We start from the raw sequence: 13,271 nt of genomic DNA, 5'->3' as shown, positions 1-13,271 counted from the left end.
TGTTTCAGGTGCAAAATCTGAGGGAAGCAAGAAAATTCATATTTTGGACGTGATGGTCATCTGTTAACGACTGTGTTTTAAGGTGGACATAAAAAAGATCCATCAGAGAAAGAACCACAAAAATACAGTTGCTGTTTAGTTCAGTCGATCGATTAGGAATTCTCAGTCTGATCTCATAACTTAATATAAGTTTATAATGTATAATAATGTGTTAAAATTAGAAAATAATTCAATTTTCAAGTGCTTTGAGGGGTCAGTGAGACTAGAAAAACTTATTATTTCCAGTTATAAAAATATGTATAAAGTATAAATTATAAGAATATTAAAAGTCAATGTGAGCACAGAAAAGAAGTTCAATTATAAGATGTCAAAATTATGCAAAAAGCATCTGAAATGTGAGAAAAACTTTCAATTCTAGATTCTGAGAACATTAAATATTAGAGAAAAATGTCAAAATTATGACAAGAAAAAAGTTCAGTTTAACATAAAAAAACTACAAAGTTATCATTATTTGTCTTAAAATGTCTAAATTATGAAACTTTGTAAAAGATTGTTTTGAAATTGAGAATAAATTAAAGATGATAAAATAATGAGAAAATTCTTTTTTTAAAAAGTGAAAACATAAAAATTCTGTTTTTCAAAATAAGATGTGAGTATTACGTAAAAGCATGATGAGATTAAAAAGTAAATCAAAAGATAGTTTAAAAAATATAATGACACATTTACATTAGATGAAAATGATGAGATGTTAAAAGTGAAGAATTTCACCATTAAAAACGATAAAACCAAAATGAAGCTGAGAAATGAAACAGTAAATAATGTTAAGAATATTACAAACATTTAATAAAAACATTAAAAAGTCAAAATTGAGATAAATGTAAGTAAAAGGTCAAATAAATCATTTCATTGTGATTTAATTTTGTCTTCATTACTTTAGGAAAACTAAACGATCCTTGATTTACCTGCAGGTTAACACACCTGGAGTTCTGCTTTTTGATGCGACACCTGGCAGCCAATCAGAGGACAGCGTTTCCTCAGGCAGCGTCTTGTCTTTGTTGTGTGTTTGGAGTCTGAACCGTGCTCTCCGTTCAAACTGACAGCTCCACAGCTCAGCCTGCAGTTTCTAATAAAAACAACCAGAATCTGTCTTTAAATTATTCACACAGTGAATAATAATAAAACTAATAATTATCATTAGTTTTCAAAATGCTTCAAGGATCTGAACAGCAAACAGAATATCAGTTTGTTTATGTTTACAGTCCTGTTCTATTTATATTGCATTTACTTGAATCTTAATTGGCTTCTATTCTTTCTCATATTTACACAAGTGAAAAATAACAAAATGATAAACAATATAAATACGTCTGTAGGTTCTCAGCCACTGAGGATAGGGTCAGCCCAAATACACTCGGAGTCCTGAGCTGTTGAGGTCACCTGAGGAAATGCTTGTCGTGTCCTGAGAGCCGATGTCCTAAGCGACCAATCCCGTTCAGTGATGGTGGATCACAGTGGACACTTGACCTCCTTCACTCCTCTCTCAAACTGCAAAATGTGAACGCTGGCTTCCTCCTTTAAATGCAGCTGTACAGCTGAATCATCAACCCGCGCTCACATCTTGCCTCAGGTGACCTCAGCATGATGGTAGGGTGGACGCTCAACAGGTCACCCTCAGGGAAACCTTGAACGGCAGGGAACCGACGAGGGGTTAAACACCCGGGAAACACAGCCAGTTATCTTAGAACTGAAGAGGCCTCTTGGATGAAAAGCAGAGTCTTCATGAACATGTCTAAAGACTAAAATATTAATACAAAAGCACAACAAACTAAGATAATTGAATAAAGTATAAGAAAGAAAGGAATGGTACAATAAATGAAAGATTATTAAAATCCAGCCTCTTCTATTAGATCTTATAGTTTGAGTTCATACATTTTCCAGTTTTACTTTGAATCTTTATATTTATAGTTAGTTATTCTATTTTTATGAGTTTGTGTCAGTGTCATTTTACATTTTTGTTATTTCAAAAGAATTTTATCTATTTTTTTAATGTTTTGATGATGATTTTGTCCAATTTACTATCTGATTTTTTTAATAAGTCTATTATATATTTTCCTTTTCCTACCGACTTAGCTTTACATTATTACAATTACATTATTATTATTATTACAAATAATGGTTTTATTATTTTATTTAATCTGCACTTTTCATAGTTACCATTATAGACAGTTTTTTCTTATTTATTTAAACCTTTTCACTTGTACTATTTTAACCGCCTGAAAACGCACTTTTTTCCTATTTTTACATTAAACTCTTAGCGCTGTTTAATTACGCATGCTCTGTTCTGTTTTCTTGCCGTTAGCAGTCGCTCACTGACGGTGTTCTTAATGTAGTTCTGTGGATAACAACAGGCTCTTATTCTGAAGGCAGCGGTGTTGTTCCGGAAGTGAAGTGTTGCAGGAACCGTTTTCTCTTTTTTCTCTTGCCGACGGTTGAAAGTCCAAACAGGTTCCGCTCGCGGCTCCATTGCGCCCACCTTGCGGCTCCGTGTGGTCCGGTTCGGGTTCGGATTCCGTTGGTTCGTCGGGATGTCCGGTTTAAGCAGCAAAGCTCTCCACGAGCAGCTCTCCGTCATCATGGCCGCGCTGACCAAAGCGGCGGTGGCGGAGATCTGCGAGGTGGTGGATGAAGGCTATGCGGTGCTGCAACTGGAGATCACCCGGAGCCACAAGGAGAACGAGGACCTGAAGAAGAAGCTACACCTCATCGAGTCAATCGTGGTCCGGGGGAGCAGCGGGGGAGGAGGAGGAGGAGGGGAGGCTGCGGATGCGGAGGGACCGGAGGTCTCACCGGCGGCGGAGGCTACGCAGCAGTCGGGAACAACGCAGCAGCAGCGGGAAGGTGACGGACGAGGAGCCGCGGCTGGAGCGGTGCGGGAGGAGGTGAGCACTCCGCCGGTCTGAATCAACCTGAAGCCCGGGAACAGGCCGACATCAGAGAGCAACAATAACAATGATAACAACCGCAGGTTGGAGCCGGAAGTGTAATACAGTCAGCTCACAAAACGGAATAAATAACATTTTGTCTGAATGACATAATTACCTAAGAAATGTCCCGGAAACTTTCTAATAGAAACACGTGTATGTAATCACAAATATATGTATTTGTTATAAACAATAATGACTAATAAAATGAACTGAATCAATCTGCAATCAGTATTCAAAACAATTCAGATGATCGTTTAATTTATTGATATTGTGTGCCAATGCTTAAATATTTAACTCAATGTTTTATCTAATCTGACAATAAATGGAAGATATTTACAACGTGTGGCCTTTTTAAATCGCCCAAGATCTGAAAATTCTCTGAAATGAGGCTAATTTATCAAATCTGATAGTTATTAATTACTGCAGTAATAATCAGAATAGTTTTGGAAATAATTTAAAGTTAAAACTAGTTTAAAAGTTTTCATTTATTTCACTTGAATTAAAACCAAAATGTATAAACCTCGAGTTCATCCTTACAGTTACTCAGTACAGAATCGTTTTCCTCAGATTTAATTTCACTTTTACAAACAGGTTTATGCCATCAAATTTTCTTTTCCAAACAAAAGGAGAAAATGGTCTTATCTCTGCACATGCTCAGTGCAGCCTGATGTGTTTGTTTTGTCATCAGGCCTGAAGCTGGTTTTGTTTTAGAAACCTGAGGGCAGTTTGAGAGAGAGCATGATCGTTAACTGAAGATATGAGATACTGAAGTTTAAATTAATTTCAATGATAAGTCAGCCAATCAGGAGTCCAGAAACATTTATTCTTCTTTAGTTTGTGTTTCTATAAAAACAGTATTTTAATCGTCTCCTTTTAACGTTGTTTTTTGTGTTCTGTGGCGTCTGCAGCTTCCAGAAGTGGTGCTGATTAAAGATGAGGACTCGGACAGTAACGACGTCTTTGAGGAAGGTGAGTAAACGACCTGCAGCAAATCTTTTGTGTGTTTATTAACAATGATTAAGGTTGTGTTCATGCTCCAGAACGATTTAAAACAGAGAGAAAAAAACAGAAACTTTCTGCAGAGCTGTAGCATTACGGCTATTTACACCCAAACTTCAAAATCGAATTCCAAAGTAATAAAAAATCTGCTGCACTCGACTCTGAACGCACCACAGGGAACAAACAATCATTAGTAAAGAAACACATCAATAAATTACCAACCATCTCTATTCTAAATAAAAGCTGAGTGTAGTCGTCATGGCTACGGGTTTCTATAATGCTCTATTAGGAAAAAAAGAATTAAGGAGTGACATGTGGTCACTCCACTTCTTTCTCTCCTTTCATTTTCCTGTGTCTCCTTTAAAATGTATGACATGTATCAGTTTACACCATGCACTGCTCTGATATCAGTGTTAGATTAATGAGCTGGATTTGGCACTGTGAGAACGAGGATGGGAGTCTTTCTTTGTAAGTTAAGGCATGAGTGATTTCTTAACTTTCTAAAAATAAAAATGTCATTCTCAGGGAGAAAAATCATTAAATTAGAAAAATAAATAATACTTACAAAAAAAAGAAAAACGGCACATCATCAACAACATCAAGAATACTCCGGGCTCATCATCCACAGCTGATATTCATCTAATTTGTCCTGATGAGATCGTTCTCATTCCCAACGTGTAGCATACCGACAATTTGTCCCGAGGTGTCCCATAGGAGCGTTCCTGTGATACGTGTCGGATTGTGGATCCAATCCAACAGAATGAAGCTCCCGGTGGTAACACACGTTCCAGCCGTGTATTCCAGCCCTAAACCTAACCACAACCTTAATCTTGTTAGATGGTGTTTTCTAAAGTGATTCATGATGAGAAAGTAAAAAAAAGTGTACATGTGTAGATTCATTCCAAACAGTTCTCATGTTTCCGAAAGCGTAACATATTGTTGTATGTTAGGTTTTGGGATGAGAACGTGTTGTTCTGATGCTCAACATTTCACAGCATTGAATCTTATCATGAAAACTTTAATGATTCTTTCTTTCTTTTATGTAATTTCTTAGGTACTAAGTTAACAGCTGATGGGGTGGCGCCTGCAGCCAGAGAGGGCATCACGTCAACTCCCATCAGCCGGCGCACAAAGCGGCGCTGGCGTGAAAGCTTGGAGTCCGAGAATAGGTCATCGTCTGAGCAGCTGGCACAGAAAACATCCGACCTGACAGCAGGGACGCAGAAGACCGTGTCCGTCTACACTCTGGACTCTCCCGATCGTGAGCCGGAGGGTTCCGAGCAGCTTGACGACGAGGTCGAGATGGAACCTGGCGAATCTGCTGGGTCGTACTCGTCACAGATGGACCCCGACATTCATCTGGTTCAGGAGTGCTCGCTGGTTCCTTCGAACGCCAACAGGCCGGTTTATTTTAGCAGCGGCGCTCTGATCGAGTCTCCGTCAAACCAAGCAGACCTCGATCTGACTGTCGACCCAGGGTGGCCCAAACAGTCAAAGGGTCAAATTACTTTTACTGCGTTTCACCAAGACGGAAACACGGATGGCGACGCCTTTGGACTGAAGGTGCTCAGCGTCTCCGGCTCGACCCCCACAGACTGCCAGCTGTCCGAAGCCAGCAGCTCTGCCTTCGAGTACGAAGACGGCGGTGATGTCATGAACTTTGCCCTATACAGGGACCAGGCAGGGCGGCCGCAGCTCTGCAACGGGCAGCCGAGCGCAGGAGGCAGAGGGAAGCGTTTCGCGTGCTCCCTCTGCAACAAGACGTACGCCACGTCGCAGAACCTGGAGGTCCACATGCGCATCCACACGGGCGAGAGGCCGTTCAGCTGTGAGCAGTGCGGCAAGAAGTTCACCCAGTCGGCTCACCTGAAGTCGCACCTGAGCGTTCACACGGGCGAGCGGCCGTACGCGTGCAGGCTCTGCTCCCGGAGCTTCATCGTCAAATATAGCCTCAAGTTGCACATGAAGAAGTGTCACCCAAACGTCCCGAGCGACCCCTAAATGCTGGTTTTTACGAACATTTAAAAAACATTTATTTTGTGCTCGAGCTGCATCCATCAGCTAATATGACTATTTTTATAACTTAAATTATTACTTAAATTTATCATCTTTTATTCTTTCACTCTAACATCTCAAAACATAAGAGATCAAATCTGTCCATAGTTTATCTAACGTGCTTCACGTGTCTGTGTCACTCTGTGATTGGCCCACATGTCGTTCAGCTACTGAATCTGATGCATCTTATCTCTAAAAACTGCCTGTAAAAACCAGTTAAGATATTTTATTTATATCAGCCCTGTTGTCTTTATTTCGGGTGACGTCTCTTGTGCATAAGAAAAAGCCTGGCAGTCGCTACAGACATGAATTGGCCGTGATGGTACTGGGACTGTATATAAAAGATGGACCATGGACACTGTGCCATCACTACAGGCTCCGCTTTTTGAAACTAGAAGTGACCATATTTAGATTATAGGGTAGCGTGCAAAGTTATCAGCTAATGCAGAAGTGCCTTAACCTGCATTTTTAAGATGCCACCAGGGGGCGGTAGCTGCCTGGTCCTGTAGAAGTCTGTGTGGAAACTGCCCTGTGACCTGACCTCTGTAAAGACATCCCTAATGACTTATAGGCCCAGTCGCTCATTTTCAATGAACCCTAGTTAGTTTTCTAAATTTGGATCATTCTAAAAATTATCCAGGACATGAGTCTGCTAGACGACTCTATGAACAGGTGAAGTCACGTCAGCTACATCCATCTTGTAACACTGTCCTCGTCCTTAACTTAAAGCCTTAACAGATTTGAAATATTTCACCCCCCCATGCTGCTCTTAGTCTTCAAACTGTCAAAAGAGACTAGAACCATATTTGTAGCAGTTACCATAGCAGCCTGTAAACATCAAAACATGTTTACAGCTGCTACGGTAACTGCAGCCTGATGTCCACCTGAAGTAGCCTCCGGTGGACATCAGAGGAACTGCAATTTTTCCTTGTACTCTGAAATTTACTCCGAAATACTTTTTTTTTTTTTTTTTGTTAACCCTAAAAGCTGCTTAAATTGTTACCACATCACTATGTTCAGCTCCTTTTACCTTAAATACTGACAATTTGAGTTATTTTAACAGACATGAACAGGACACGTGAGCGACACAGAAAGAAACCTTTCTAACAAGAATCATAAGACACGTTACATGTGCTCATCCATAAGCCAGGTTTGTATTGATTAATGTGTTTACATGAATCAATAGTATTACCAAGCAAATCTGTTGACATGTAGCTACATCTGCACGTGCAGCAACACCCAAACAGATAAAAAACGTCTCATTCTGAATAATTTAAACACTTATGATGTTTAGGGTTTCTAAGTTCATAATTTTCTGTTTTCTTGTTAACATTTCTGCGTTTGTTGGACAAAAGAAAAAGGTTCCAGGAAGCTGTTACACACATTTTTAGGCTTTTTAGCTAAAATAAGAGCATCATGTTCATCAGTTAAAAGCTGTGCTGTTACAAAGTCTACTGCACATATTGGAAGTTGTTTCACAGAAAGTATTGTTGATACGGTTTATGTTGAATGACAGTTTGTCTAATGTTTGGGTAATAAAATGGTTAAAAAGTGTTTTGCATCTTATTTCATGTGTAAATAATAATTCGTTTGTTCAATGTAGATCAGGATTTGCAGAAACTATCAAAAGCCTTCACAACCAGGTGCAATGTTTGTGTGGTTTTTCCAGACTGTCATTGTAAATAAGAATATGATTTCATTACCTGGTTAAATAAAAGTTCACTGGCTTCAGGCACAATGTTGAGGTACAAAGTGATGCCACATGAAAGTACAGTTCAGTTTGAGTCGATATCTCTGCAACACAATACACAACGTGTCATTTCTTCAAAGTCTGACTTAATTTTCTCACATTAAAACTAATTTTTAAACAAAGTATATTTAGGTTTTTAAATCCAGAGAACTTCTCAGTACTAACCATTTCTGGCTTGAGAACCTCGTTATCGCTTGTTTTGTTTTTTCCTTCTTCTTTGGAAAAACAATTTGTAGGACTAAATATTGGCAATATTTATGGCTTTATCAGTGAGCAGGAAATTAGACTACTGGTTGATTTGGTTTGATTTTGTGATTTTATACGGAAAAGCTTGTTTTTAAAATCACATTTTCACACATGTATTTGTTTAATATAGCTTTTACTCTTAAATAATTACTATATTCATTTGCATTTGATGGTTAGACACGCTTATTAAAATGGGGACGGGGGTACCGGAGCAAAAAGGCTCTGGTAGAAAAACATCATATATTTCTTTTTTTTTTCCTTCTTTTTATAACGAACAAGAGACTCACAAAAACAACAAATAAAATAAATGTTAAAATGAAATATAAACGTGAGTTGATACAGGTTTCATCTCCCTAAGAAGGACAATCAAACGAGGAGTTATTGGGACGTTTTCATACCTGAAATTTGCTTGAAACAGTAAAAGGATACTTTGCACATGCGCACTGTGGATTAATTCCAGCCCCCGCCATCACTTCCTGGTCTGTATCGGAGAGCGCACATCAGGTGAGCGGCTACATTCAGGTAAGCTAACGGTGGAGTCTAAGGTCCTGCCTCGAGCCCGCGGTGTGGATTGTTCTGCTTCAGATACACGCACGCGCTGGATTGGACAATGTCCCCCGCGGCCACCTTCCACGCGCAGCTCGCCTCCATCATGGAGGTGCTGGCCAACACGGCCGTGGCGGAGATCTGCGAGCTCGTGGACAGCGGCTACTCGGTGTTGCAGCTGGAGATCTCGCGGAGTCGCAAAGAAAATGAGGTGCTGCGGAGGAAACTGCGCCTCATGGAGCTGCGGGCCGCCCGAGCGACCGCACTGCGAGCCGCGGTTACCGCCAGCGGCAGCGCGGTGCTCCACGCGAGCGGCCGCGCACGAGCCGAACTGAAGAGGAACGCGACCGCGACAGGTAACCGACCGTTAACTTCTAAATTCACAGCAACTACACTGTAAAAACGAAAGGAAAACTTTTTGACCAGAGTGCAGCATGAACTCGATTAATTGATGCGGTCAGTTTGGTAACAGTTGTTAATCATTTCCAGCTGCTTTGGTGTCAATGAAATAAACAACAGAGTACAAAAAGAAATGTTTTATGTTTATTAATTTTTCTGACTCTTTCCATTAGTTTTAGAGGTCAGTAGCACTTCTGATAGTATGAGGCGATTCCCGTGCCCTACCTGCAGAGTTTGCACAGGAAGTAAAACACCTCCAGACTGGCACATTAATACGTGCCATTGCCAGCAGTTTTGGTGTGTCTCCCAGCCCTGTCTCAAGAGCATGAAGGAGACTCTAGGAGAGCTGGACAGGGCAGTAGGAACCTTAAACCATCAGCAGAACCAGTATCTTCTCCTTTGTGTAAGGAGGAACAGAATGAGAACTGCCAGCAGGCCACTAGTGTGAATGTCTCTTACCAAGCAATCCGAAGCAGACCTTACGTGGGTAGCCTGAGGGCCTGAGTTCCTCTTCTGTGTTTATTGCCCAGCACTGTGAAGCTTGATTGGCATCAGCCATAGAATACCTGATTTGGCAGATCCCCTGCTGGCGCCCTGTGCTTTCCACAAACGAGGGCAGGCTCACCCTGAGCACACATGATAGACGTGAAAAGGTGTGGAGACATCGTGCCAAAATTTGGTGGTAGGTCAGTGATGGGAGGCATTGAGGGATGCACAGATGTCTACTGGCTAGCCAACGGCACCCTGACTGCTGCTAGGTAACGGGATGCAATCCTTGGACCCGCTGTCACAACCTGTACTGAAGTAGCGGGTCCTGGGTTCCTCCTGGTGCACGACAATCCCCGGCCTCATGCGATGAGTATGCAGGCGCTTCCTGGAAGATGAAGGAATTGATATCATTGACTGGTCCCACGCTCGCTGGACCCAAAACCCAGTAGAACACATCTGGCGCATTGTTTTAATCCATCCAACACCTCAGACTGTCCAGGGTTTTTAAAGAACTGATGTAGATCAATTTGCAGAAGAAAAAGGACATAAAGGACAATAAAATCGCAGCAATGCACAGAAAAAAAATAACATTTACAGCTGTACATGATTCAGAACTTTAAACGCCGTCCTCACTCCCCTCCTGCAGGTGAGGTAGTCTTGTCCAGAGTGTCCAATCAGGCGATGCCTCAGTGCAGAGACCACAACTCACCTGCAGAGCCGAGACAGGAAACCACACAGAGTACGGTGAGTAGAAAAGGTGGGAGGAGCATTAGCAGGATTTCCTCCCTCACTCTTCATTTTTAACCTCTCTCCTCCAATTCCAGCAGCCTGCAGATGCTACCACAGCTGCTGTGATCAAAGTGGAGGACGATGACTGCGTATCCTGGTCCCAGCCTGAGCCGGACAGTAAGTATAAGAACCTGAAGAGAGCCTTTTTCTTCCTGTTTGACTCAGTGTAGTCTTTTTAGTTTGTAGCTGGCTCATACAGGACAGATCTAAACCCTATGGTGTCCAGTTTAAGCTGTGTAAGAGGCTAAAACTCTTTCTGCTTTCCTTTTATCTCCAGAAGGCTTCTGTCATAATGAAGAGGGACAGGTGGAGGCAGAAGCTGCAATCAAACAGGAAGTAGCAAACGATGGTGGCATCTCGTGGACGAGCGGGGAAGTCAGCTCTACCTCCACCTCTGTCCAGAACACCCAGAGGTCAGAAACCAGCAGTTACGACTGTTTGATATTTGAGCCACAGCTTCAGCATGGCTCCCACACCACCCAAAATCCTCTGGGAGCGGAGGCCGGCTGCTCATCGGCGTCCAATTCAGGTGGCAGCTTCACATTCCCGCACAGCAAGGTGAGTCTGTCTGCAGCAGAGCGACCTGCAGGTTTCCAGAGCAGCCAGCAGAGGGCGGTGCCTGCAGACGAGCTTCCTGTTAGGAAGGAGACGCCAGGAGAACATCGCTCCTTCATCCGGAGGGGCGGGTGGAGACAGGATGCCATCAGCAGAGCGGCAAGCCACAGAGGCGAGGATGGCGGGGGAAAGTCGTTCGTCTGTAACTGCTGCGGGAAAAAGCTCGCCTGCCTCAAGAACCTCAAAACCCACATGAGGGTCCACACCGGCGAGAAACCGTTCGTCTGTGCGCTCTGCGGTAAACGCTTCTCAGACTCCAGCAACCTCAAACGCCACCAGAGCGTCCACACGGGCGAGAAACGCTACGGCTGCGTCCACTGCGGCAAACGTTTTGCCCAGTCGGGATCGCTGAAAGTCCACATGACCGTCCACACAGACTGCAAACAGTTCAGGTGTTCGTACTGCAACAAGACATTCATATCAGGCAGCCACCTGCGGCGCCACATCACTCTCCATGCAGGAGAGAAACGGTTTGGCGCCGTGCAGTGACAGCTGGGAGAAGCGGCATTGCAGATATCTGCAGTGAGGTAGTCTCACAAACACGTGACCTACTGTAAAAATGTGTATCGTGTATGTTTGAACACAAAACAGATGTTCTTGGATCACCTGCAAACGTTTTCACGTGTTTCATTGGAACATATGGCAGCAGACAGTGTGGCCGCCGGGGATCGGCTCGATTTCAAGCCACTGCTTCCAGTTTTAATCAGACTTCGGAGTCGCTCTTAGTCTGGTCTTCTTCCCAGGTGAGGAGACACCTGGACAGATTAGGTCTTAATATTAATAATAACTTTATATAGCACTCTTCACCAGGTAAGAACTATGTACATAAAACAACACAATCGATCATACAGCACAAATCTAGTTAAAAGCCAGTCTAAATAAATGAGTCTTTAGCTGCTGTTTAAAAGAATAAATACAATCAAGGCAACGTAAAGATGGAGGCAAAGCGCTCCACATCCTGGGGGCCACCGCTCTGAGATCTGACTCCCGTGGTCTTTAAATGTGTTGGTGGGACTACCAACATCCTTTGATTAGATGATCTCAGGCTGCGAGAGGGAGCGTGGTGTTCTAAAAGACCGGAGATGTCGGCAGCAGCGTCACAACGTTAGAAGTCAGCACTACGAGTTTGAACTGGAAGCCAGTATACTGAGAATTAAACTGGTGTAATGTGCTGTCTTTTTGTTAAGAGCCTTGCAGCAGCAGGTTGGCTGGGGACATCCTCAGTGTCCCCCCAGAAGAGCTGGAGGCATCTGGTTCTCTGTCTAAACTTTGACCTTTGACCCAGGTAACAGAAGGAAGGCAAGAAAGGGCTTTGTGTCCATCAGGTATTTGTCTTGGGCGTCAAGGTTGTCATGTTCAATTAAAACTCGGCTTCAGTTAACTGTGTCCATGCTTACTAACCTAAAACCAAAATGTAATCGTACTTTCAGTAGTTTCAGTCTTTGTAAAGTTGCTGAACCCAAATAAAGCCCGAGGAGCTGTTGCACTTTGCCAGTAAAAACAAAGCAAATCCACAAAATCCAAAGCTAACAGCTCTGTTTGGATAAAGAGGATGGATACTGAAGTGTGGTCACATCTGCAGAGAAAGAACTCCTCAAAAGATCCTGAACTGAACTCTATGGAAAAAGGTAACAGCCAATGAAACTTCCATGAGGGGAAAAAGACTTTTGAAGTGTAGGGGAAACGTTTTTAGTGGATGGTGGTGTTTGATTTAAACTCAAAACTGTTTTAACAAGTGAATTCAAAGTGGGCGCCACAGCCTCCTGTCTGGGCTGGGAACTCGTTTAAACTAAATCTTAAAATTTCCATTAAACATTTACATTGAAGAAAACATCCATCCCACTGTCTCATTTGAAGTTGAAGTGGTAGCAAGCTCAGGAGGGCACCTGAGACTTTTCTAGACTTCTGTTTCTCCAGCAATGGTTTCCAGCTCTTCCTGAGACGCTCCCAGGATAAATATCAAGTGCATTTCTGATTTCCTCTGGATCTATCGTCACCAATATGGGATTGGAAATCCTCCAAGGGGAGGTGCCGAGGAGGCATGCCGATTGTGTCCTGAACCTCCTCAGATGTAGGAACAGTAGATCTAGGTGGAGCTCCTCACCTCCATCTCTAAACTGCCGCCCATGTGGGCCGATGTGACAACCAGAGGTCGCCGACTGTTGAGTGAAGTTTAGATACAACAGGCCAAGTAAACAATAGTCTTTCCCTGAACTTGTATGTGAGCGATTAAAGAGACTACAGATCCTGAGATCAGCTCCAACACCTGAGCTTTCTGTGTGGCTTCCCCCAACAATCCAAAGACGTTCAGTTATTGGGGGAATCTAAAGAGCCCATAGCTGTGAATGTCAATGGTTCTCTGTGTTAGCTACGTGTCAGGTTGGTGAGCTTTCTGTGGCAGC

At 42.7% G+C, this 13,271-nt stretch overlaps 2 protein-coding genes across 3 annotated transcripts; both read left to right on the top strand.

The window, feature by feature from the left end:
• Positions 1–111: 111 nt before the first annotated feature.
• On the top strand, positions 112–7,589 carry LOC146552907 (uncharacterized). The gene is made up of 3 exons (XM_085254302.1): positions 112–2,936; positions 3,890–3,950; positions 5,035–7,589. Exons 1-3 carry the CDS (start codon positions 2,583–2,585, stop codon positions 5,979–5,981), a joined length of 1,362 nt encoding a protein of 453 aa, XP_085110428.1. The 5' UTR covers positions 112–2,582; the 3' UTR covers positions 5,982–7,589.
• An 896-nt stretch (positions 7,590–8,485) lies between these two features.
• LOC146552906 (uncharacterized) lies at positions 8,486–11,476 on the top strand. Of its 2 annotated transcripts, none has more exons than XM_085254314.1 (4): positions 8,486–8,933; positions 10,112–10,209; positions 10,293–10,371; positions 10,532–11,476. In XM_085254314.1, the coding sequence occupies exons 1-4, from the start codon at positions 8,642–8,644 to the stop codon at positions 11,356–11,358; spliced, it is 1,296 nt and encodes a 431-aa protein (XP_085110440.1). In that variant the 5' UTR covers positions 8,486–8,641; the 3' UTR covers positions 11,359–11,476. The 2 variants fall into 2 exon arrangements, with proteins under 2 accessions (XP_085110440.1, XP_085110439.1); XM_085254313.1 differs by having other exon boundaries at positions 10,290–10,371.
• The last annotated feature ends 1,795 nt before the right edge of the window (positions 11,477–13,271 follow it).

This window comes from Mchenga conophoros, linkage group LG18 (genome assembly GCF_057382185.1).
Source record: "Mchenga conophoros isolate Kocher_MC1m ecotype Shallow Benthic linkage group LG18, M_conophoros_male_GT1.1, whole genome shotgun sequence".
NCBI lineage: Eukaryota > Metazoa > Chordata > Actinopteri > Cichliformes > Cichlidae > Mchenga > Mchenga conophoros.
The sequence above is the reverse complement of the archived record's forward strand: the minus strand, read 5'-3'. Positions and strand labels throughout refer to the sequence as shown.